At 39.9% G+C, this 27604-nt stretch overlaps 1 protein-coding gene across 1 annotated transcript in view; it reads right to left on the bottom strand.

Annotated features, from left to right (window-relative positions):
• Window positions 1-27604, bottom strand: part of LOC124413872 (dynein axonemal heavy chain 2) — a 468252-nt gene that overhangs the window by 90642 nt on the left and 350006 nt on the right. The window contains exon 36 of the mRNA XM_046894658.1: window positions 22962-23177. Within this exon, the coding sequence (XP_046750614.1) occupies window positions 22962-23177 (216 nt within the window). The remainder of the gene's footprint in view (window positions 1-22961; window positions 23178-27604) is intronic.

Genomic DNA, 27604 nt, shown 5'->3' with positions numbered 1-27604 from the left:
TGTATAGGAAATACCATCAACTTCAATGACCTTTTTGAATTTTTTGGATTCGGCTACTCATTCGGCCGGAATCATGTCAGCAGTTGGGGAACTTTTTTTTTTGGCACCTCCGATGACAGTACATAACTCCGTTATTTTTCAATATTTAAAAAAAAAAAATCTTAAAATATACCTGAAAATATACTGTATTATTTCCAAAAAAAAAAAACGTTCTAACGAGTACTTTCTTTTAAAAAAATTCCTGAAAATCGCCTAATTTTTCATGGGTTACACTGGTATAGCCCCTTAACTGAACGTGTCATTCTTTTTATTCCCTTTTAAATCACGAGCTTCATTTGCCGTTGTATTATAGGTACTACTATGGCGGTCCATTTTTCAGACCCTTGTGATCCATTTTCATGGACAGATGCAATGCCATACTGATATGAGGTATTTAAATGGTCGCAGTACTGGAAACATTATTTTTTTTCTTTCAATATATTCATAAAGTCACTGGTAAGTGTTCGAAAATGATTGTATAATTTTTACATTAATAAAACAGTGAAATGAATGGTTGATTTTCAACGTCTTATAATAAATTAGGAACAATATAGCTTATTAAATGAAATGAAATGAGTCGACATCGTTTCTACAGAATCGTTTCTACAGAGCACCGTTTCCACAGAGTTCTTTTCTACAGAGTTCGTTTCTACAGAAAATATTTTCTACAAAGTTCGATTCTACAGAATTATTTTAGGTCTATTCGAGTCAACACCGTTTCTACAGAAACCTTTTCTACAGAGCACCGTTTCTACAGAGTTCTTTTCTACAGAATTGTGACATGCAGTTCGTTTCTACAGAATTTAGATTTGGAAGTTCGATTGTACAGAATTTGGTCGTAGATGTTCGTTTCTCATACATTCAATTGTAAATTTCGTACATTTCGATTTAATTTAGTTTAATCTAATTTAATTTAGTTTAAATTATTTGACCACCACTTGTAGAAACGAAACGGACTTGCAGACCTGAATTCTGTAGAAGCGAATTCTGTAGAAACGAACTGCATGTCGCAATTCTGTAGAAAAGAACTCTGTAGAAACGAACTTTGTAGAAAATATCTTCTGTAGAAACGAACTCTGTAGAAACGATCCTGCCCCAATAAAATACAGTATATTCAGCGAGTCGACACCGTTTCTACAGAATCGTTTCTACAGAGTTCGTTTGTACAGAATTGCGGGGGCAGGATCGTTTCTACAGAATTCGTTTCTACAGATATCGTTTCTACAGAATTCAGGTCTGCAAGTCCATTTCGTTTCTACAAGTGGCGGTCAAATAATTTAAATTAAATTAAATTAAATTAAACTAAATTAAATCGAAATGTACGAAATTTACAATTAAATGTATGAGAAACGAACATCTACGGCCGAATTCTGTAGAATCGAACTTCCAAATCTAAATTCTGTAGAAACGAACTGCATGTCGCAATTCTGTAGAAAAGAACTCTGTAGAAACGGTGCTCTGTAGAAACGGTTTCTGTAGAAACGGTGTTGACTCGAACAGACCTAAAATAATTCTGTAGAATCGAACTTTGTAGAAAATATTTTCTGTAGAAACGAACTCTGTAGAAAAGAACTCTGTGGAAACGGTGCTCCGTAGAAACGATTCTGTAGAAACGGTGTCGACTCATCTGTTTCTTCATCCGACGAGACGTTATAATGAAATTCATTGATTCATCGTATTATATGCGGGCCAACTAAGCAGTCGAAATTTTAGCATAGGTAATATACAGGTTATAAGTTTGATGTATAACAGGTACAAGTGCCAGCGTTACGTTTTTGAGACATTGTTAATTTTGGGAATTCGAATAAATTTGTATCATATCGAAATCATGTCTCTAAGGCACGGAATAAACCTGTAAAATTATGAAATGTTTAAAAGAATGAGTGAATATCATTGAGTTGTTGAAATTATACTGACTTTTGTATATGCATTAATATACATAAAAAAAAAAAAAAAAACTTCTATTACTGCGGTGATTCTGTGACAAGCATTGGCACAAAGTGCATTCACAAATTGTACATACATAATATAATTACATAATATAATTCACGAATAAAAATTTGTGGACGCAGTTTGTGGCAATGCTTGTCATAGAATCACCGCAGTTACATAACGTTTTTTTTTTTTTAATATCAATGCATGCATAAAAGTACACAAAAGCCAGCATAATTACAACAACAATTTAATTGTATCCACCCATTCTTTTAAACATTCCACAACTTTACAGGTTTATTCCCTGCCTTAGAGACATGATATCGGTATTGTGGTGTTTTTTTATTTATTTAAATGCAAAAACATGAGGTCAAGTACGGGTTAACCAAAAGATACGCGCTATGATGAACAAGATTTATAACAATATTAAATATATGATTTTTCTTAAGAATATCTGATTACAGAAGCGATATAAGTTTGCATCAAGAGGCTAACAAATTGTATACAACAACTAAACAACGACGCACGAATGCAGAAAGACAATACTTGTATAAAACTAAACAAATATTATCAGTTTCAATAGTTTACAGAGAGATCAGTATAAAATTACAAATGGTATGAAGACAATTAGCACATACAAATAAATATAGAGATACAAGTGTAAAATGAAATACAAGAATTAGGTATTTGAATGGAAAATTCCATTAGTATCGTCAGATAAAATGTCAAAAAATAATTGACACGTATTTTTTCTTTTTTTAATACAATGTTTACTAACAAAGATGTAGCAAGTAGAATTCCGCGTGACGTCATAATTTTATACATTTATTACATTGTAGAATATCTATATCTAGTAACATTGTGACGTCACGAGTCAATTTCAAACTGCTTTATCTTTGTTAGGGAACGTTGAATTGAAAAACGAATAAATACCTGTCAATTATTTTTCGACATTCTATCTGACGATATTAATGGAATTTTTCATTCAAATACCTAATTGCAAATGGAGAAATAGGCGAAATAAATAGTGATAAAATGGCGACAGCCTTCGACGTCTTGATAAGCTTCAAATCAAATTCTAATTCACACAGAAATATAAGGCATTTCAACAAGATGTGACAATTAATAACTAACTCGGTGACTCACTTTGCTATATCAAATAGGCGATCCTGTTTGCAACAATATTGTTACGACTGGCGATATACGGTGATATTAGCAATGAGCAGCTTACTTCGTAGTGCGGTATCAAAAATCAGCGTGCGGCATTGAAATTCTTCTTTACGTAATAAAATGCCCAGTCAGATATAACCGAAGTGAGTGAGTCGAGATGTTCTGGATCAAATCAAAACGTGACGTGACGCACCAAGACGTACTAGAACGTACTAAGACGCACTAGGATACTAATTTTGATGATTTACGAAAAAAAAGAAAACCACGCGTTAAGCAATGTTAAGCAATGTACAAAGAAGGAAAAATATGATTAACTTACCCCTTTCGGACGAAATGAAAAGTGTACCAATTTGGAATGCGTGAATTAGCGATACATGCGGTATGAGTTAAATAATACTTGTTCCGCACTGTGGCCGGTTTGCCTGAACTGCGATAAGTGACGACACTAGGACGTCGTTTACCTGTACATATGTGGACAACGGAGAGGAGGAAAGTCGTGACGACACGTATTATATATTATTCGGCGTTAGGTTTAAGGGATAGCAAAATCCGTTACAGTATGACACAAAGGGCATAGCCGAATAAGCATGCCAAAAGTGCCCTTTCACCAAATGGATTCTTTCGATGACTAACTGTTTCCTCTTGGTAAATGACTGACCCATACTAAATTTTAGCCTTCTACCTCCATTTTGTTCGAAGTTATCGCAAAAAACGTGATTTTCAGCCGTTTCGCGACAACTCCGCTATTTCTACTTGAAAAATTCCAGAAAAAATCACAAATCCAGCAGACATTCGTACACATATCGAGGATTTTTTTCAGATTTTTTAGTATTAACCTGATCTTACAAAAATTTTTGAACATTTAGATCGCTAGTTTGCGGTGGATTTTGAAAAGGTACCACCTTGTTCTTATCACAGTATAAACATCTGCATTTATGTGATTTTTCGTAATTTTTTCAGATTTTTACGATTGGTGCGTAGCCGCTAGATAAGCCGGTCAACAGTGCCGTTTCACCACACGATTCGCGGACTAAATTTCGTTTCGAAGCAAGTGAAATACATATTTTCACATGTAAGTTGATGACCCCTTCGTCTCGATTTTTTTTCGATGCGACACCTATCATTCGAAAAAATCGGCCAGAATAAAAATGTTCCTGTTTGGGGAAAAAGTGAAAGAGTGAATGGAATCATGAATACGTGGTTCACTAATTTTACAAAACCACACTATGCAAATCGGCATAGTACACGCCCCCAGAGGGCGATAGCCACGATGGCGTTCGACATGCCATCTGGAGGAGCTACACTTCGACCAATTTTCCTCCAGAAAATCATCCATCTGGAGGAGCTGCACTTTTACCAATTTTCCTCCAAAAATCATGGCGAACGCCATCATGGCTATCGCCTTCCAGGCGCATGTGCTATGCCGATTTGCATACTATGGTTTTGTGAAATTGGTGAATCACGTATTCACAATTCCATTCACTCATTCACTTTTGCCACAAACAGGAACATTTTTATTCTGGCCGATTTTTTCTAATGATAGGTGTCGCATCAAAAAAAAATCGAGACGAAGGGGTCATCAACTTACATGTGAAAATATGTATTTCACTTGCTTCGGAACGAAATTTAGTCCTCGAATCGTGTGGTGAAAAGGCACTGTTGACCGGCTTATCTAGCTGTGCCCTTATCTTGAAGTCGTGCCCATAAAATAGTTAAGAATGTCAGTTTTTTATTTTTTTGACGATGACGCACCAATCGTAACAATCTGAAAAAATTACGAAAAATCACATAAATGCAGATGTTTATATTGTAATAAGAACAAGGTGGTACCTTTTCAAAATCCACCGCAAACTAGCGATCTAAATGTTCAAAAATTTTTGTAAGATCCAGGTTGATACTGAAAAATTTGAAAAAAATCCTCGATGTGTGTACGAACGTTTGCTGGATTTGTGATTTTTTCTGGAATTTTTCGAGCAGAAATAGCGGAGTTGTTGCAAAACGGCTGAAAATCACGTTTTTTGCGATAACTTCGAACAAAATCGAGGTAGGAGGCTAAAATTTGGTATGGGTCAGTCATTTACCAAGAGAAAACAGTTGGTCATCGAAAGAATCCATTTGGTGAAAGGGCACTTTTGGCACGCTTATTCGGCTATGCCCTTTATTCGAATTCCAGACTTAAAAAATGTCTCAAAAACATAAGTATGGCACGTGTACCTGTTATACATTGAACTTGTACAAATGTGACAACTTTACAGGTTTGTTATTCGCTTCAGAGAAATGGTATCGGTATGGCCCTTGCAGACCTGTCTTCTAGACATCAAAATCAATTAAAAAATGTTTCTTGAGGTGCGCACCTACCATAGATGGGCAAGTGAAAAATGTGATATTTTTGAATCGTTATGGCGGGTACCTAGGGACGCCGGAATGGTATGGCCTGGTCATGATAGGCGATGAAACATTTTTGTCGATCACAGAGCAAAAAAATTAGCTCCAAGACCGTAATTCAACAGGGCATAAAAAATGACACGTTTAATTAGGTATGGCGGACAGTTTGAGACACCGCATCGGTATGGCATACAACCCCTTTATACTTTGGCTATCTAATAAACAATTAAAACAAGAATTAACTTTTCACTTATTCCCCAAGGACATGTTTTTTTGACAAATTCCAAAAACTGTGCAGCGCAACGCCGACACTCCCAAGCTGACATACTTGCGTTCCCCTGTTACTTATAACACTGGTTAACTAATCAAGAAGTTGTAGCTATGACCTGATCATACAAGCTTTTCATTTCTGGCTCCCGGTCCAACAGAAACAAATTTTTTTCTTACCTTATTGAATTAAGAAAAACAGCAATTAATTAGACGACCTTTACTCTTCCTTTACTCTTCACACCAAGTGTTTGTTTAGTTAAGACTGATTGATTCTAACTAAGTCAAATTTTCAACATTGAGGGCAAGTATTGTTCCAATTCAACGCCTCTACTGAGAACTTTCCAAGTATCTGAATGCCTGTACATGAAACTTCTAAGTCCGAAATTGATATTTTCTCTATTTCGACCAAGTATACGAAGTTCACAGTCTGCTTCTAGATGAGTGCACCTGAGTTATAAATTATGAGTTAGATGAGTGCTTTGCTACACAACTACTCGACGTTGCGTTGAGCTAGTCTGGCACTTTGCCTCGGATTTGTCGTTCAACCGTAGTCAACCGTCGAGTTTATACCCAGTGTCTAGTTCAAGCTGGTTTCTCACCCGTCTGAGGCCGTCTGACGTCTGAGCGTGCTGAGGCTTACCCCTTCCATATCGCGTCGTGTCTCCGTAGATGGCAGCAGCTGATGCAGTGCATGTGCGGTAAGCTGTTACACACATTCAGCTGTATAGCTGGACATGGTACAGCATATACACTAGATTCTTGCGGCATCCAGGGCAATGTTTTGGTAAAAACTATTATCAAATCATTGTCATGAATACTAAATCTCTAGAACAAATTATATTCTATTGAAACATAATGTCTTTCGTTACGTGGATGTGCGATGAATGAAACAAATTACTGTGTCGGGGGACACAGGGCAGAAGTGAAAATTTATTTTTTACCCCCAAACAAAATTTGTTAAAATTGCAAAATTTTAGATCACTTCAGTGTATTACGTTTCTCATTTTCTCTCTAATTTTTCTTATGCTTATTTATCATTACATGCAATGTTGAACAGAAAGTTTAGTAAAAATGAAAAAGTTGCGAGTGAAATAGGACGTGTCAGATTCAAATGTGATTTTGTTAATCTGATCGATTAATGCATCTAGCGGCAGAAAATATGGACGGGAAAGTAGAATAAATTTATTCGAGACATAAAGAGAACGCAATCTTCACATTATTTCACTTATGAGTCCTTTTACAGGACCCGGACTTTTGGCGCAGAGCATGAATATATATTATTATAGACACCATTCTGACAATGAGTAGCAAGTTCCGCTATCCCGACCCTCACCCTGGCCAAACCTGCATGTCGCTGAAACGTTCTCTCGGCGAACGGAGTATAGATAGTGAGTAACAATGCAAGGGGGATTCTGCGCCACGCATCCTACTTTACCGACAAAGCACCCTCCCCCCGCCGCCGCCCAGCCCGGACGCAAACCCATCAAGGTTATCCCCACTCCGGCGAGCCGCAGCGTTCTGCGTTACCATCACTTTAAGTTTTATCGGTAAGGGGTTATCATCGTTTTGATCCTTGTCGGTAAGAAATTCCCTAGATTGACGTGCCGGTCGGTAAGGAATCATGCCGGTCGGTAAGAAATGCTGTCAGTTATCATAGGGGTCTTACCCTTACCATGCTTATCGAGCGTGATCGAGCGTGATCGAGCGACTGCATTACCGAGCGCAACCGCGAGCCTCAACCGTTCAACGCCGAACCCTCGCACGTTGAGCTTCTGGAAGGTTCCATGAGTCAGCTTCTGGAAGATTCTTCCTCCGACGACCGAGAGGTTTCGACGCGGAAGTGCAACGTTGGGAGGCTTATGCAATGACTCCGACAAGTTTCGACTTGACGTCGAGCGGCCCGAGGTCTAAGGATTTTGGTGCGACATTGAACGTGACGACCCTGAACGAATTCTCGGAATTTTAGGCTGACAAACAGTTCTCGGAATCGGCCGACGAGTCGTGACTTGACGTCAAGAGGCCCTGCGTCCATCGGTTTTTGGCGCGTCGTTGAATTCTGGAAGGTTCTGAAATTTGTTAACGCTAACTCTTAACTAGCAGGGAAGAGGTTTTAAATCAACGGTTGATATTGGTGAAAAACTTTTTTTTATTGATAATGAAGAGTACAGTTTTACATGTTTGCTCTTATTCAACGGTATCCTGACCATCAAGCTCCGGACAGTAAGAATTAGGAACTGGTCGAGTAGATGCCAACAGGCTTTTGTATTTCAACAGAAAATTTCGCAGTAACAATACGTTTTGAGCAGCACAGTTTGGATGTGATGTAGAGTGATGTGTACAGTCAATTCAGTATCTGACATTTTGTTCAATTTTTGCAACGACGGACAACCCAAATCCATCAGATCGACAACTTACACGTTTTCGCCTAGAACTTTCTGCAGCCAAATCTTCTTCTCCAATCCTTTTACGTAAACCGTTGACGCGTCACGCAGCGACACGCATTCGACGGTGAAATTGAGCTTCTCGAGAGGTACGTCACCGCCTTTCCAGGATAACCCGTGATAATTCCGTGACAGCCACAAATTTTCGCTCTTAAATAGAGCGAGTAAAGAACTCCAATCGTACGGCGGTTGAAGGGGAAAATTGACGGGTTAGTTTCTTCGTTGACTGATATAACTGCCAACTCTTTTGGCATAAAACCAGGGCCTAGTCTGTTGAATCCTTGCACGTCAACTATGAACTCCATCGTGAATAAGACTGAATCGAAAATCGCAGCCTTCAAGGTTTTTATACCAATTTTCTTACCCCACCACTCAGCGGATTATACTTGATTATACGATCGTGTAAAATTAAGCAATAGGCAGATGTACCGGCGGGAAAGTTATTTTGAGCCTCAAATTCGATACGAATGTCAACCGGTCCAGATTTCAGAGCCTCGTTTTGTTTCGAACAGTCGATGAATATCAGAGGTTCGTACTGTAGAAATTCGCTCTTTGTCAACAAAGGTTCGGGTTCCTTGCGTAGTACGTAGCCTGGAAGTTGGCATACATCTCGTACAGCAGTGCGAAGCGATTATGACTCATGTCCAGGTTCAGGTTACCGTACGGATAATAATCGGAATTCAAGAAGAGCTTGACGTCGGTGATGTTACAGTGATCAAGATGGCTGGCATTTTTGTCGGCTTTGTTTTTTCGATTTGTTTGGAAACCGAGAATAACGAATCGCGGTTTCTCCAAATGAGTGGACGTTTTTACAGTCCACACGTGTTTCGTGGTTGCCGGTAGCAGGGGATATTCGTACGTCTCCCAATTGCGGAAGCTCATGGAGACAGGTGTATCTTTCTCGATGAAATTCAACAGAGCAATTTTTCGTTGATCCGAAAGCTTCACGTACGGTACTAACCAATCCACTTGATCGATCACGACTCAAAAGTCTTCGTCTTGATTTTGAACAATGGCATTTGAATCGCTCTTTGATCTTGTGATAATCAGCTCATGCTTCGCGTTGACGATGATCTTGCGATAGTCTTCGGCACAAAGCCCAATATCATGCTCAAGGGAATAACCACATCGAAGTTACCATCGACGTTAGTTAATTTTTTCGTTTCTCGAACATCGAGCCATCCAGCGTTTTCCATGAGCCAACTCTGACCAGGGTTGAGCGAGGCGAAACCCTTCAGCAGACTGGTTAGACCAACGTGTTTGCATTTGTCAATCTCTACAGCGTTTAGCTCGTACCGTACGTCTTCGAAGAGATGGCAGATGGCATTGTTAACCAGGGTTGTAACCGCTGCTGGACTGCCATCTGATTTGACCAATTTTCCCGAGATATGCAGCGAACTCTTGCTTGGTAATATGCATAAATTCTGATGCTGAACGGTGATGCGAATCTCGTAGCTGTTGTTAAAAGTTGATGACGCATACGGCTTGTGTGCATGTATTTCTTGGTGAGCGATCGACTCATCGAAGGCGACGGGTGTTTGAATGCTCAAGATTTCCTCCTCCATGGTACGTAGCAGACAACGAAACAACAGGACCGCAGTTTTATTCGTTGGAAATTCCTCTTCCAAAAGCTGTCACTTTGAGACCCAAAGCTATCAGGAATTCCACGTTTTAACGTGTTAACGGTTTGGGAATCGATCGATGACTGACTTGATCGGGACATGCCGCCTTACTAATATAACTCTTGTTGGGTAATCTGTTATATACAATAACCATAATTAATTGCGATTTGGTGTGCAGTCTCACAGTTATAACTTCTCCGCGAAAATTAACCAAGTCACCGTCTTGATCTACTAACCGAAGCTGTATGTGATCTATGGTCTTTACGGTGATCGGAAGATAAATGACGTGCGACGGCACTTCCACGATCTTATATCCCGGTGGAACGATGGGGAAAAATTCGTGAATAGTATGAATTTTGCGCTCATTGACGTAGGCGGCCGGTGTAATGCTACATTCGACTCGCAACGCGTTGACCTTGAGAATAGCTACAGGCATATCCGATTGGTGAGTTTGGTTAGCCGTCAATACACGCGGTGTGAATCCATGGAGCTGACCTATAGAATTACTAGGCTCAAAATTCACGACGTGGTTACATTTGATTTCGCTGCATAACGTATGATTGTTAGGTTTGATGCTGATTTCAATGTCTGTATTCTTCACGGTGTCTTGAACATACTTTTCGATATCCTCAATTTCATAGCTGCCGGTAGATATGGTGACTACCTTATCACCTATGTACAATTTATTGTGGCCAGCGTCAACGTTGGCAATGGAATTGAAGGTTAACAATTCAACGAGACCAAGAGTGTAATTTTTGTCTGAAGCAAGTTCGATCGGGGGAAAATATTGCGCTTCGAAAATCGAAGACGTTCCCAATATCGTTAACATAAACGAATCATCCATGGCTGCAAGTGTTAGTCTCCCTTCACTCAATTATGTACGACGTTTATATAGCTCACCGCTCAGAAATTTCAGACACAAGTGTCCGCAATCGAACGTACCGTAATCTTGATATCTTTCATCGTTATATTTCACGCTACCAACACCGAGATATTGCACAAGGTCCAACGGAGGTTGAAGATGACCGAAACTGTCCAAATAGATGACGTCGTTGCCACGTTTCTTATAAGCAACCCAGTGTGTCCCAGGACCGTCTTTATCGTCAAGATTGACGACGGCTGCCTCGTTTTCACGCGGTCCGTTTTTGGGCATTTCGTTTCGCATAAAGATACCTCGGAAATACGGAATTTTCATGAATTTTGAATATTTTAACAAATCCCAATTGGTTAACGCTCGGCGTGGTAGCGTCACATTTAGTTTTTTGAAAGATGAAGACCAAAACCTTTCTTGTACGGTTTGAGATGGAGACCTTCACCCAATGCGATCGCTTCCATTGTTTTGTTGTGCCGTTTACTTTCCTCTAATTCGCGTTTAGCCGCGCTCGCATCGTTGACAGCTTTTGCTATACCTGCAGCACCCCCCGCTAATGCACCCGTAGCGCTTAGACCAGCAAAAATTGGTATGAAAAAAAAAAGAAATCCACCTACTTTTGAGGGTATCGGTAGAATGCGCGGTGATCGCACGATATGTTTACCACCTTCTTTTTTCACAGCTTCTCGAGCACCTTTCAGTGCAGATTTGATGCTTGTTTTCGCGTTGTGGCTCGGTATCGTGGATTGCTTTGCCGTGCGTATGATTTTGTTCGAGGGAACGCTCTTGGGTTTTCGACAACCCATGCCTAACTTTGTTTTTACCTTCATCGTGTTCGCTATAGCCCAAGCGGTTGCTTTTTCACTTAAATTTACGTCTTTTGCTGAAACCCGTTTCCAGGCTTTCTTGGCTAATATTTTATCCGCGACGTTTCTAGCCTCGAGATTTTCACGATTTTTCGAATATGCTATATCGTGTTCCTTACACGCTGCGTCGAGAGGATTGATACCAGGATCGCCTCTCGCGAGTCTTTTCGTCAACTTTGTACCAGGACCGCAGTATTGGTAACCGGGAACATGTAGCTCGATCGGGAGTTTGTTGATGATGCTATTCACCAATTCTCTCCCACGTGATCGTTTTTTCGAGGATCGCTTACGATCGCGTGTGTGCACAATCATGTTCGCTCTTCGACTGAGGGAAAGTCCTTATAAACGATGCATTTATAGAAAATCGAGCAGTCACGTTCGAGATGAAGTTTGAGACACAATCGATCAAACTACCTGTGGTAAACTTTGACAAATATACGCAGCAAAATGAAAAACCGAAAAAACGCCACGGTGAACTGTGACCGAGTAGTGTACGTGCGGTATTTTGTGGACCTTCTAACTGTGGCAAAACCAACGCATTGTTCTCACTTATAACGCATCCGAACGGTTTGAGGTTTGAAAACCTGTACGTTTACTCAAAATCTCTGAATCAACCGGAATACAAGTTTCTCAGTCAAGTGCTTGAAAGCGTCGACGGTGTTGAATACTTCCCCTTCAACGAGCATGAGCACGTCATCGCACCGAACGAGACGCAACCTAACTCAATCATGATATTCGATGACGTAGCGTGCGAGAAGCAGGACAACGTACGCGCATACTTTTGCATGGGTAGACATCATGACGTAGCTGTTTCTATCCTCGTCAGACGTACGCGCGGATCCCCAAGCATCTCGTTCGCGATAACACTAACCTGCTGGTCCTATTCAAACAAGACGAAATGAACCTGAGACGCGTATACAACGATCACGTAAACACCGATATGACGTACACAGAGTTCAAAGACTTGTGTGTGGCATGCTGGAACGGTGACAAATATGGGTTCCTCGTGATCGACAAGGATCGAGAGCTCGACAACGGTCGATATAGGAAGGGATTTGACAATTTTATAAACATGACAAAGGAATAAAGTACACGGTCATCAAGGGAAACGAAACAGTAGCGTTGCTGAGCTGGTTGTGTCAACATGCAGAAAATTCGGAAGGAAAAAGAAGTTTTGCGGCGTATTGCTCAAGCGAGTAATGCAATTCGACGGAAGCATAAAATCCTCAAGACGGGAAAAGAGTCGCTGCAGGAAACAATGAAGGATGTCTTCAAACCTGTGGTAACCCCGCTGCAGGAATTAGTCAACGTCTCTCGAGACACGAAACCTGTAAAGCAGGAGGTGAAGGAAGAAATCAAAACTGAAACGACGGATGAACCGAAGAACGAAATGGAAACTGAAGCTGAAGATTTTTTCGCAACTGCAGAGGAAGAGGATCAAACAATCACAGAATCATCTGCAGGATTAGAAAATGAATATCTTAGAACGCTCGAGGATAAAAACAGACAGAACGAGCTGGATACTTTATACGGGGTACGTAACTTTTCTACCGCCGGGCTGATGGTTGGTGACTCACCGATAAGCTTCGAGCGCAATTCGATTCGCATAGGAAGTACAGTCTACCCGAAAACTCAAGGTTTGCTGGAGTTGTTGTTCAAGAAGATGCCGAACAGCGTTTACGTTACCCCCAACGACGAAAATAATTACAAGAACATCCTTCTCGCAACAAATGTTCACAGAAAGTATTACAGCGCCACCGAGCCTATCCGAAACACCCCCAGCGCCAAATTCAAGCACCTAATTGCAGAGCTGCTTAACATCAATACATCATCACCATCGTCATCGAAGCGTACGGGCAAAGGTGTTTTGCTAGCTCAGGCTTGGGTTACACGACAGGGTGTTAAAACAGATTATATTTTCTGGGACGACGCAAACGAGTTGGTGGAACGTCTTCGTTTGCTTACGGCATCTCAAGCGGCTGGGAATACAAGTCACACAACGAAATTATGTCGATTCTCGAAGAATTGCGGGAAGCTAGAATCATTTAATAATCAACTCACGCCGTTTCTGCAATCATTCACGAGATGAGCGTCGACGTGTTTGGACGTCATCTGAACAAAAACACAGCTGCGAGCACTCGAGGTCCTCCGGGTGTCGGATTTCACGTAACAGCGGACGGGCACTACGATATACGCAACAAAAGACTATGCAATATAGCCGACCCCGTGGAGGCAAACAATGCTGTAACTTTGAAAATCTTTCATCGTAAATTCCAGTTACTGCAAAAACAACTCGACAATCTTGATCAAACGATTAAAGCATTGGACACCACCACATGGAAAGCCTTGGACACCTTCTTTACAGAGTTTGGAACAGGCAGAGACCTGCCGATTCGAAACGCTGAAATTATTTCCAAATTGAACACCAGACTGAGAGCATTGGAAGATGAACGGGGAAAAGCTAGCGATGGTGACGGAACTGGATAAGCCTGCACGTCGGAATTACCAACGTCGCCGTGTAGATGTGCGCGGTATCGACGAGACCTGGCAGGCGGATCTTGTTGATATGATTTCGTACGTTGGACAAAACAAAGGCTACAAGTACATGCTCACAGTCATTGATATTTTTTCAAACTATGCGTGGGCTGTACCGATAAAGAGCAAGTTCGGGGATGATGTTACAAAGGCGATGGAGTCTGTACTCGTTCAAGGACGTGTACCGGAAAAATTACACGTCGACAGGGGAACCAAATTTTACAGCTCAAAATTCGGATCTCTTATGACACGCTATGAAGTCAAACACTCCACGTACAGTAATTTGAAGGCTTCGATGTGTGAACTTTTCAATCGTACGCTGAAAAGCAAAATATGGACACAGTCTAGCATGCAAGGAAGCTACAAGTGGCTCGACATCTTATCTGATTAGGTATTGGCTTACAACAACACCAAACACCGAACCATACGAATGAAACCATCGGACGTCACGGTTGCGAACGAGAGGCAATCATTACGTCAGGCGTACGGAGGGCTTCGAGCGATACCTACCAAACCGACAAAGTTCAGAACTGGCGACAAAGTCCGAATCAGCAAATTCAAAAACGTCTTCGAGAAAGGTTATACTCCCAATTGGACGACTGAAATATTCACGATAAGCCGAGTGGAAAATACTCATCCCCTCACGTACAAGCTCAAAGACTATCAAAATCAACCCATCGCTGGCGGTTTCTACGAACAGGAGTTCCTCAAGGTTGAACATCCGGACATCTATCTCGTGAAGAAGGTTCTCAAAAAGCGTGGAAAGAAATTATATGTCAAATGGTTAGGTTTTGACAGTACACACAACAGTTGGATAAATGAATCTGACGTGTAACATCATTATTGAATAAATGAGATTCTATTGCAAATAGGCATGTGTCTTCATTTTACATCTTATATAATTATATACAGTGTCGTACAATTATATTTCATAACCTATAGATTACGACACGGTCATTACAAAGCTCAAACGTATACGCTAAGGCCGAGGCTTATAGCCCCACGGAAGCGTGTCGGTCGTGTTGTGAAACACGATCCGCTTGTCGTCATTCCAGCTCAGTGCCACCTTCTTTTGTTTCACAGTATAAACCTTATGCTTTTGACTCAAGAATAAATTCTGACTTTTAATCAAATTCTCATGTTGAAAAACACATTCCAAAAAATCATTGAAAGTTATTGTTCTCAACGTTGATCCCTTAACCCCTTTAGCACGTTTTTTGTCGGTCTTATCTCCTAAGACCCTGAATGAATATAACTTTGCTCTTAATCCTACAAATTCTAACATTATTCGACCGTTGTTTTCATCCTCCATCAAGCCGAGGACTTTTTTATTTGCTGAAGGCATTCCGTAAGCGTTATCGACTGAGTAATCAGATGTGTCGAATTTATGCAAGTCCACTTTCATACACTGGTATACGTCGGGGACGGTGATGTGATATACTAAACTATCTGTATCAGTGTACATTAATTTTGCTTGGTTGCCAAATTTATTCTTAATATAATTATAGTGAAAATCGTAGATATAAGTTTTCGAAAGATCCAGGATGGAGAAACCTGCATACAAAGGTTTGTTTAGTTTGACTTTCGTTTTCTTCAATTCGACTATTACCATATCTTCATCAAAAATGGTGCAGCTATGGAAATTTGGTTTAGCTACAGTAGCTCGAGCACCGTATTCTCCGTCCCATTTCGTGATCAGCCTGACATCTCTATACTTCCTAACATTTCCTATTGTTTTACCGAAAACTGCGTTGTTCATTAATTTATAAAAGTTTTTTTCAAATTCGTTGTTCGATTTTTTCCGTAAATCAGTATTCAAATCTATGTGATTTTTCAGCTATGGCGTTTGCCGGAATTTGAGAACTTTGTAAATTTTAACCAACTTCAGACCTAATTGTAAGCATTGTTTCAAAACACGGTAATGAATAACATAGTTTTGTTTGGGAAGTAGCGTGGTCGTGAATTTCGGTTGCTTAGTACTCGAGATCGGAGGTATGTAGTGCTCCGGACACAGTGGTAAATCTTTATGCATTTCATGCAGTTCCGCAGGATATTCTAAATCTACCTCTAATATGTAACCGAACTCCGCATCGTCCGAGATGGTAAGAACGTCGCATTGTCTGAAGTCTGATACCCATTCGAAGGAACTGTATGGCAGAGCAAAGCTCATAGCAGCACCGTACAAATTGTTAACATCGAAGTACATGAGATAAGATTCTTCGACTTGTGGATCGAATGCCTCTCCCATATATCTGTTGTTGGCATTTGCGTATCTGTTCGAACACTGCGACACACCACCTCGGATACCTTCTTCTATAAACATAATCATATCTATATCAGTGAGAAGCTCGAGCTCGATGCCACTTTAACATTGCATCAAACGACAGACCGGGCGCTGTGTAGTAATGTAATGGGTCCAGTTTGTAAGTTGTCCAACAATTCTGTCAAAAATTTTGAAAAACGTCAGCTAGTAAGAATACGTCTGTTTGAAGATATAAATCTGAATACTCTCCCAAAGTTTGAACGTTAAAAGTTTGCCAAACTTCACATGCATGTGCAATAGTGCATAGTCGTCGTCTGATATATCCCGATCGTTTAATTTTGAATAAAATTGTGGTTCGGTCGGTAATTGTCTGTACTCAAGCTTCTCCCAATTATCGATATACTCATACGGCAAAACACCTTTTCTAGTCAATAACTGAAATTTATCTCAATTATGGCAAAACTTTCGTGTAATTGATTTTTGATCATCACCCAGATACGTTGCTAACTTCTCAAGACTACTGGGCATGAAGCGGAACGAGTCTATGAATCTAAACTTTACATCTGTTCCCTTGACATATTTTGTAAAAGAAATGTACTTTTCTTTTGTTTACGGGTCGAAGCTGGATTGTGCCCTCGAACGATGTAGCCAACGCTTCGATTAGAAAATGGGAATCATAACCCGATAGATTGTGGAATATCACAGGAATTGTATGTGAGTTTTGATAATTCAGGTTGCAGCCTCGATGAGCAGCACCACGATACTTTCCAGTGAAATGGCAGTGATCACGATGTTTGACGTCTTCGAGCGTAAACGGTTTTTCACAGATGTGACACACTGTTGCCGAATGAAGTTTGTTGATTTGATGGAAATTAAGCGGTTCCATTGGTACAACAGTTTTGAAATAAGTTTCTAACGAATGTGCCAATTTCTCTAACTCAGTCACAAACCATTGAATGCAAGTCTCCCCACGATTAATTTCGAATTTTGAAATTGAATCATTAAACGCACAATGTAGATAATAGGCTATACTGTACGGCGTATGCTTCTGGGAAATTGTTCTGTTTTCCCCAAGACTTTTAAGAGTGGGTTGCAGTAAACATTCTAGATCTGCGTGAATGCAGAATAGAACAGTTTCTTTATGTTTGAAATTTTTGAATTTAAGCATCTTGTCCTCTTCTGTCGGTAAAATAACTTTGGTTTTGTTCAAGTTCAGGCAATCTACATTGTGCTTTAACAAACATCTTTCAGATTGAAAGTGTGACAGACACCTATCGCATAACCAAGTACGAGCACGGTGACCAGAAATTTGAGATCGTGTTAATCGTGATTAATTTCGAATACATGCAAAATGGTGTATTCTTCTGTTCTTTGTGTAATTTTCCATACCATCATCATCATTATCATCATTGTCAATTCCAGTCTCCAACATCGAAAGATGAATTACAGGTTTATCAGACTTGCTTCGACTTAAATAAACGGGTACAATTTCACTGTTCATTCGTTTTTTGTCAGTATAATCGATACTGTAGACGTTAATCGGAAGATCGTTGAGTTTTTAAAATTTTGGAATTTGATCTAAGGACATTGGAGAATTCGAACCATCGTACCGTAGCACTGAGCTGAAATGTGGGTAAGAGCTGACTCTGTCGGGATGGCTATTGTTGGCTGGAAAGAGGGCTGCGGTGACCGACCATAGAAAGCAATATGAGTTGCTGTTACGGATGTTGACAACGGCCTTCTAATCTTGAATATCTTCGGGTAGTGGTGTATATGTGAATACACCTCCTTGTAGTGGTACGTACTTATTAATGTTTACGGTTAAATTGATAATCTCAGTCAAAGACCAGCCTGAGTCTTTTTCTTGGAAGTCTTCCACCTTAGTCATCACTTTTTGCTTGACATTTTCTTCGAACCACCCATGTATGTCCGTTGGTTGGAGGATAACGTGATTTTTGGTGTTAAAAAATTTAATGTCTTCCACAATTTCAGCGTTCTTTGTAACACTAAATTTACACGATAAAACACAGTTGGCTTTCAAACTTCCCGTCTTACGTAGCATGTTCTTGAGTCTTGCAACGACCAGGTGTTTGGCATCTTTCAAAAACACACCCAAATCCTTGTGTTGCAGATTGATTACAGCACCCGTTCTAATTCGACTCTGGAACGCCGTCTCCAAATCTTCCCATTGTACTCGATCGCTCCACCGTCGGCTTTGTAATCCGTCGCCTACTTTTCGAAACTTTTTGAATTTTGCAGTCAACGATTTTAATATTCCGATCGTTGTCAAAATCCGTGTCTTCTCCCCGATCGTCGAGGCGTTCTTCCGTAAAATTTTGTTCAGAAGCCTTGTATTTTGGGTTCCAAATGGCATCCATTTCTGAACCTCGGCCGGTGAAGATTTCTCGCTCAAAATCTTGAATGCCGTCTCCGTGATTTTTATCAATTTCAAGCACTTTTCGGAATCCATGTTTGTTTCTTCTTCAATCGCACACTTGACAAGAGTTATCGTTGCAAAGCTTGCATCGTAATGATTGCTCTACGCCGACGCGGTCCCTTTTATGGTACATCGTGACTCACACATATCATCGAACTTGAGCGAACAATATTCTTTAACGAAAATTTTGAGATCTTTTCGAGCGGATCTGCTGCTCGTGTAAGATGGTAAGACAGTTCTTGAAACTCGACGATGAAGTTTCACACGCTTCATGTACGAGACAGAGCTGTGGTAGTGCAATAGTATTAGTAGATATCGTTCTCTGAGCGCGCGATGGGGATGTTTTTACTTTGCCAGCGGTGTCAGGTTCACGATTTCGAGACCTCTGCATTAGTTCAGTAGAGCAGAGTAAGACAGCGGTAATTTACAAACATAACCGACAAGTGTCGACCACTTCGAGATTTCGTATAGGTTTAATTGTGAACCTAAACACTTGAAGAAGCTGCACGAAGAGTGGGGTGCTCCATAAGCCTGATGAAATCATTCGCAGTCGAACTGTCAAAGTGTCAAGGTGGGTGATCGAAATCAATGCAGTTATAAAGTGTTCAACGTTTTATTGTGCAACAAATTTGGATTTTTACTTGAACAAAGAGAAATAATTTAGCGTGTGTGCCTTTTTTCAGTTTTTTCCAGTCACAAACAACAACAACAATCGTAATCTCAATTGGTGAGTTGTGTCAGAATATCACAATTTTTTCAAACGTTCTGTGACAAAACATTCAAGACTTCAGACGTGTGTGCTCATTTTTTTTTTTTTGGTTTCAAAAATGGAGTTTGTGAGAATTAGCGAAAAGGTGTATGTACCGCGAGAGTGGACGGCGGCCCTCCCTGTCAACGTTTTAATGGAGGCTATCGAATTAGCCATGGCAGCAGCCAACGCTGAAAATGACATATATCTGTATCAGGCGGGAATCCTGACATTACTCGATAGAAAAGATGACGGGACCTGTTGGTTTCGGAAAGTGTAAGACGAAGTTCTATACATATATATATATTTTTTTTTTCCCTGTATCTTCATCTTCATTAGGATTTTCTTAAAGTAAAAAAAAAAAAATTTTTGACATGCTTCAGGAACGAAATATTCATTCTTTGGTTAATAGAATTTTTTCCTAAATCAATTATTCTTATGAAGGATAAGGTAATACAACAGTTTCGCGACACTGACGAAAATTATTTCCTCTCTTTATTTTTCACAATAACAATTATAAAAGAATTCTAGGTACGCATTAGATTTCTAAAGTTACACTATTTTTGTTTGTGTGTTTCAGAGACATGTAAGAAAAAAACTGGACGTATCCATATACGTTAAAAAAAAAATTTGTATTTTTTTAAATAACTATATTCTTCATTTGATAATAATAAAACACAGTTTTTGAAAATTTATACAACATTTTTTTTCAAAAGTTAATTAGTGCTATTCTAATTGATTCGATAAAACTTAAAATAAGTGCAAACTTATTCGAGAGTAGACGCATCGGTGAATTCCACCGGGTTATATTGACCGCCCAGATACTTCAGCAGCAAGCGATCCTCCTCGACAGCCTGCACCAAGTTCTGCATCAGACCGTCGTCCTCGCAGAGTACCTTCGCCATGCGTGCCGGGAGAAAGACGCTGAACGTCGCATCCACATCGACGACCACCCGTTGACCAAATCGAGTCTGTACCCTCCTGACACTTGTGATTCGGTAATTTTTTAAAACTTCCACGTCGGATAGCTTCCTCGTTGGTAGGAATTCTTGCAGTTTGCCAATTTGGTTCAATTTTGTGGAATCCATTGTTGGTGTTAATTTTTTCACAATTCCAAACTTTTCAACTTCTTTGTCACTTTGTTAAGTTCAGATTTTTGATGAACAATTTTTTTCAAGTCTTCAAGATTTTTTAGGAACAGATCAATTCGCCGGCGTAGTTGTGCTTTGTCGGAGGTTCGCTTCATGAGAGCTGAAGAATCGTTGTGAGAATAACGTTCTGAAATTCAGGCTTTTATACCATATTTCTCCCACCAAGCGCTCAGAACCTTCCAGAATTCAACGACGCGCCGAAAACCGATGGAAGCAGGCCTCTCGACGTCAAGTCGCGACTCGTCGGACTATTCCGAGAATTGTTTGTCTGCCTAAGATTCCGAGAATCGGTTCAGGGTCGCAGGTTATCTTTCTTACGGCTCCGGAACCTTCCAGAATTCAACGTCGCACCGAAATCCTTTGACCGCGGGCCGCTCGACGTCAAGTCGAAACTCGTTGACCGATTCCGAGAACTGTTTGTCAGCCTAAAATTCCGAGAATTCGTTCAGGGTCGTCACGTTCAACGTCGCACCGAAATCCTTTGACCTCGGGCCGCTCGACGTCAAGTCGAAACTTGTCGGAGTCATTGCATAAGTCTCCCAACGTTGCACTTCCGCCTCGAAACCTCTCGGTCGTCGGAGGAAGAATCTTCCAGAAGCTGACTCATGGAACCTTCCAGAAGCTCAACGTGCGAGGGTTCGGCGTTGAACGGTTGAGGGTCGCGGTTGCGCTCGGTAATGCAGTCACTTGATCACGCTCGATAAGCATGGTAAGGGTAAGACCCCTATGATAACTGACAGCATTTCTTACCGACCGGCATGATTTCTTACCGACCGGCACGTCAATCTGGGGAATTTCTTACCGACCGGCACGCCAATCTAGGGGATTTCTTACCGACCGGCACACCAATCTAGGGGATTTCTTACCGACCGGCACACCAATCTAGGGGATTTCTTACCGACAAGGATCAAAACGATGATAACCCCTTACCGATAAAACTCAAAGTGATGGTAACGCAGAACGCTGACGGCTCGCCGGAGTGGGCATAACCTTAATGGGTTTGCGTCCGGGCTGGGCGGCGGCGGGGGGAGGGTGCTTTGCCGGTAAAGTAGGATGCGTGGCGCAGAATCCCCCTTGTATTGCTACTATAGTGTCACATTTGCGTTACTAGATTGTAATGTGATGACGTCACATCTACCGATTCGTTCCCGATGTCGTTTGTTTTTTTATAGCGTCCCACAAGGAGTTTCACTTTAAAGAGTTGAACTCTACTGCAATATAAAAGAGTCTGAAATTTTTATTTGAAACTCTTTTATACCGATGATTGCCACATATTTCGAAAATTCGCAATTTGTACAGGGTAATACTCGTATGATTCGAAGTGATTAAATAACCCAATAAGACCGGAAAGAAAGTTTTTTTCCGAGACCGCGGTTAAAAACAAAACGAAACTTAACAGACCCAAACAAGATGCGAAAATTCAAATGTTATCGAGACCAAAACTCTGCAAAGTCTCGTCTGGTATCGTCGTATGTCCAGCACTACGATCAAGTTTTGAGAATTTATTAACAGCACATGTACCTGAAACAATAATCATTCAGCAGTAATAAAATAAAAAATACTCTGACCAAAGAAATTTTTTTACACGAGCAATCAAAAAATCAAGCACCGCTGCGTTTTCTGTTGACATTATTCCTTGAACACTGTTTCCCGTTGTATTATTTTTACATATTCATAATAATTCGAATGATTTAGGGTTAATACAACTAATACGCGCAGTGAGACTTGAATTGACGTTCTCGCGCCGACCGGACTGGGTCCTCACCTGCTGCACCACGCTACTACTTGATAACGTCTGAAAATTTTATGGAGAAATAATTGGTGTATAGACGCATGCCAATGTTTTAAAATTGATTTCTCCAACTCAGTATGCAAAAGACGATTTCTCATGTGATGGTGTGTGGAATGTTCGATTCACACACTTTATTGATGCGCAGTGTGCTCATTACCTACATTGCGCATAATATGCAGCGGAGGCTTTACGTTGCACACTGAATTTCGGACACAGAGTTAGAAAAATAGTACACAATACGTGTGTGCGTCCGTGACTTTTGCACTTTACACACTTGTATTGTCATTTACTATTCTTGGTGCCAGATAACTATGGCATATTTTTGCTTCAGCCGGTTGAAGCCCTAGTCAATTTGTACTAAAACCATGAGTTGAAAAGGAATTGACTATGGGCACTTTGTAGCGCCCTTTGATAGTTGTAGAGATCTGTAAAACCATACATTTCTTGATTCCATATTCTTGATCCATTTGACTGCTTGACTTTGTGGGTCAATGACAAGAGGCCAACGTCCACCTTTGGTAATTATAATCCCGTTCTCAGTACTGAAGTCATCAGACGGCAGCCCTTGAATATTCCACTCTCGAATCGTTGTGGGATCAGTAAGAAAATCTTTAATATCCAACGTAGAAGAATGGGGAATTTCCATCTCTATGACCTATGAAATTACACGTAGTGGATCAGATGCAGTGCGATGATTTCGACGTAATAACGTAATTAGGTATTGAATGAGAATTTCAAGAAAAGTGTCGATTCTTTAGTTTTTACTTGCAGCCCCATACTAGTTCTACAAAGAAATACTTTACAATATTATTTGTTCAAATTTTTCTATCGCAAAAGGCTGAAATTTTTTGTTTATCGCGTACTGCTAATAGTCAAGGATTTTGGATGGTATTTTTCGTTTATACTTTGTTTGATATGAAGAATAGATAGCGCAAAACAATTGACAATTTCACTGAAGTCCCCAGTTATAGGGGTTCTAGTCTCTAGGGCTCAGTCTGATAACTCCGTGGTATTAATTTTACGCATGGATTTCACGCCCCGCTAATGATATCATTGGATGGTGTTCAACCTAAAGTTTGCGCGCTAAGGTTAGGTTTCATAAAGCTGTGCCCTTGCTTTTGGACCTTTTGAGTTTCTCTAGATCCACTCCCTTCAAATGATTATATTGCATTCGTTGCTTTTTCACTACGACTTGTGTGTTTAGAACGCTCGCCTTGACTCTTGCTGCGTTTATATCAATACTCGTGCGAATGCAGTACTTACTTCTGACTTCTGCCACGCACTCATATTCGTATGAACGCATCACTTGCCTTTGCAGCTGACGCTGTAAAATTCACACTTGTGGGAAATCGGCCACTTTCTGCACATGTCACACAATATACTATTCTTACCTTGGGACCCTGACACCCTATTTATACCTCGGCTAGCTCTTATCGCTGCCAACTCTGGCTGCTTGGTTTCTTCTTATAGTGGCCCATACGATCAAAGGACAAGAACAAATGAACAAGAAGACTGATAAACCGTAATATTGTGAATTTACTACTTGCATTTCTCGACGTATCGTATTAGCGAGTCGTTTAATGATTACTTAGTTATTTCCGGACTTCAATTTTTCATCAGAAATGCTGCAGAGTAGGTCGTGTCAGGTGCAGGAACCCTTCGGCAACAGTAGCATTAAAGTGTTGGCTAAAGAGCTGTTCGAAAATTTATGGTGATAGTGTATCATGCAAATGCCAAAATAGTCCAGTTAACGAGCACCTTTTTCACGTATTCCAGTAACAATTCTCCTGAAATTATGGTTGAGGTGTCATTCGATTTGGAATGGCATCTAGAAACGTTTTGAAAAAAATCAAGATTGGGAACAAAAAATTGCAAAAGTTATAAACAATTGGGTGAAAAAAAAAAGATTTCGTTTTTCGTGAAATATCTCAAAAAGTATTGCAGATATGGAACATGTAAAAACAGATTCATAACGAGGAGAAAATTTTCTGAAAAAATATCCTAACTCCCGGAACTCTACCACCAATATTCATCATTTTAATTCGGAGGTGAAAATAGTGCTGAAAACGGGCGATGTAACGACCGTGCACACAAGACCATTCGCTCATACTTGAAAAAAATTTTTTTAAGCGATTCAAAAGTCGAAGTCGAGACCATCAAACTGATAAAATTTCTGATTCCATATATGAGGGATTCTCCACGAAACCGGCCACTTTTTTTTCGACCATCTCAGATCTTCCCCATAATTGAGTATATGAATAGTAATTTTTTCAGCCAAAAAAAAAGTGGCCTTTTTTGATTAAAAAAATAATTTCCAATTTTATGGGTAAAAAATCAGCGTTACCGGAACGTGAAAATTATTTCAAGTCATCTGCTTGAAATCTTACACAAAAATACAACTTTTATGTGGAGACATTTTTTTTCAGTTACTTCAAGTTTCCGAGATATATTAATTTGAAAAAAATGGCATTTTCCAAAATAATGAATTTAAAAATCTGAAAAAACCACGGAGAGTGCCTTTTAGTAGTACTTTCATATACCCAATTATGGGTAGATCTGAGATGGTCGAAAAAAAAGTGGCCGGTTTCGTGGAGAATCCCTCATATACCGATGCCGAGTATTCGTATTACGAAACCGAATCAAGGTTTGATTTCAAATGAATTATATTTATCAGCGGGCAAGAATTTATCTCGGCCAGATCTGAACACAAACAGTCAACAGAAAATCTGAAACATAATCGACAAATTATTTTTTTGTAAAATTTTATGGCACCATGACACTTTTTGCACTTGAGCAACTGTTGAAGAGCGCCGAAAGCTGAACAAAATTCAATTAAAATATAGCTAAAATTTGGTCGATTTTCACCTCGAAGACCGGATCTTTATTTACTAGTTTTGCCGCAAAAGTACTGGTGAACTCAGTATAGTTTTCGATGAAATGTCGATTTGTTCCCTTGAAACCTGCGGTCATATAAAATTTTCCGACATTTCTTGCACCGGTCTGTTCATACTGGATGTAGAAAACGTACTAACGTGTACAAGCGTCCAGCCAAATTTATTAGCAAAGAGGTTTAGAATCAATCCAGCAGGAAGGAATAGGACAAAAGAAATAACGGACGAGCGGCGGGAGACGGGGTACCTGGCGCGGGTCGCCCGAGCTAGACCCCACGCGGGTGCTCGAATCACTTTTTTTCAAGTAAGGCTGTAGCGGCCGAAATTATTAAAATTTTGCCAGAAAAATTTAACAGCATGTTTATAACTGTTTGTACCATCGGATAATGCAAAAAACCGACTGTCTTGAAATTTAGAAACAGAATAATCCCTTAATTTTCAACAGCGAGAAAAAATTGTTCATTAAAAAATGCGTTTGTAAGCAATAGACATTTTTTTTTAAAGAAATGACGTCTTTCTTAAGAATCATTATTTTTATCGATGATCAGACTTCAAAAAACAAATTTTTGACGATGTCCTAAACAATGCATTACTTTATAACGAATTTTCGAACAATCCTAGTAAAAAATTTAGAAAAAAAATATTCTTACATAGTTTTCAGTGATTATAGATTAAGACAATCGAAACATTTGAAAAAAAAACTATTTTTATGCTCCTGTTACGAACGGCCTTCAAGACACGGTACACGCGCCAAACGTCAAGCTGCTGGCCTGGCGCATTCCTGCGACGTCCGCTTCCTCGTACTGACTAGGTCAGTCATGTCAGGAAGTGCATTGTCACGGGCGCGACGGCGACTCGACAGGAAAGACACCCCACCACCGAAAAAATCTAGTGGTAATTCTGGATCAACCCACACCATCACGGCAGTCGAATAAACGAGATCCCAGCCTTGCGGTAACCGAACGGTGCACCCCATCGCAAGAACCAGCCAATCGGAAGGGGCCTTTCAACAAGTTACGACTAAATTTGGAGACTCAGGATTCTTTTCGACAGTATGGCTCGGGGAATCGGTGGTGTGTTCTAAGACTCACCCTCGCGTTACCCAAGGTGGCCACTTCCTGACTCACCTCTTTTTAAAATCTGTAACGTAGTACCTAATTCTTTAGTTCTTCATAATTCATAGACCGACTAGCTAGATTATTCTAAATTTTTCTCTTATATTTGTATTTTTCTCATTGATATCGTTTGTTTTTTCTATCTTTTTAAATTATAAACTATTAACGGGCAATCCCGAATTCTCATATATTCGTCTAAACCTTTACCACTCAATTCCTATCACCTAGAATAGTGCGCGTTCATCACAGCAGGTGTGTTTACACTTTATACAAGCGAAGCCCAAATATAATCTATTCCTAACCGCTCGGGAATAGATTATATATTCCTTTTTAGATTACGCTGGACGAGATCCTCCAGATCATCGTCTGCACGTAACACTCCATTTGATTTTTTAACTTTTTCAACCCTTCAATTGTTGATTGAAAGATGAGAAATCAAGATTAAAAAATTTTTCGAACGGAGATCTCTTTCGAAACCTGTGAAGAATGGATTCCAGAGGTTGGAAAAAAATCTCAGATTTTTAATTGCAAAATTTCAGGGTTTTTATGTTGATTCACAAATTGTAAAAATTACTTGTTTAACAAAACTATAAGTAATTAAAAAATTGGAACAATTTTTTTTACGGATTATTGTTCACTCCTGTAACTGAATGGTACCTGAATCTTTTTATTCCTTCACCCCTTGGGTACATTTGATGTCTGAGACACGTCACTTTTTTCGTTCTACACGTTCACTTTTTTCCCCTAGGAGCGGATGACGTGTTTAAGAAGTCAAACCAAAAATTAAACTCTTGGGTACATTTGACGTCTGAGAAACCAAAAATTATATCCGTTCCACATGCAAATATTTTCACAAATAAATCCGTACCCAAGGGGTTAATATTCATATTTAATCGATTAAATTTTTTTTTTTTGTAAACATGAGTGCCCATTTTCAGCATTATTTTCACCCATAAATTAAAATTATGAATATTGGTGGTTTCCTGCTCTTTAGGAATCTTTTAGATTTGCGATATCTGCAAAAGGTTTTGAGATATTCACGAAAAGTAAAATCCTTTCTTTCGACTCAATTGTTT

Source organism: Diprion similis, chromosome 13, assembly GCF_021155765.1.
Source record: "Diprion similis isolate iyDipSimi1 chromosome 13, iyDipSimi1.1, whole genome shotgun sequence".
In the NCBI taxonomy this organism is placed as follows: Eukaryota; Metazoa; Arthropoda; class Insecta; order Hymenoptera; family Diprionidae; genus Diprion; species Diprion similis.
This window is presented reverse-complemented; position numbering and strand designations above follow the sequence as displayed.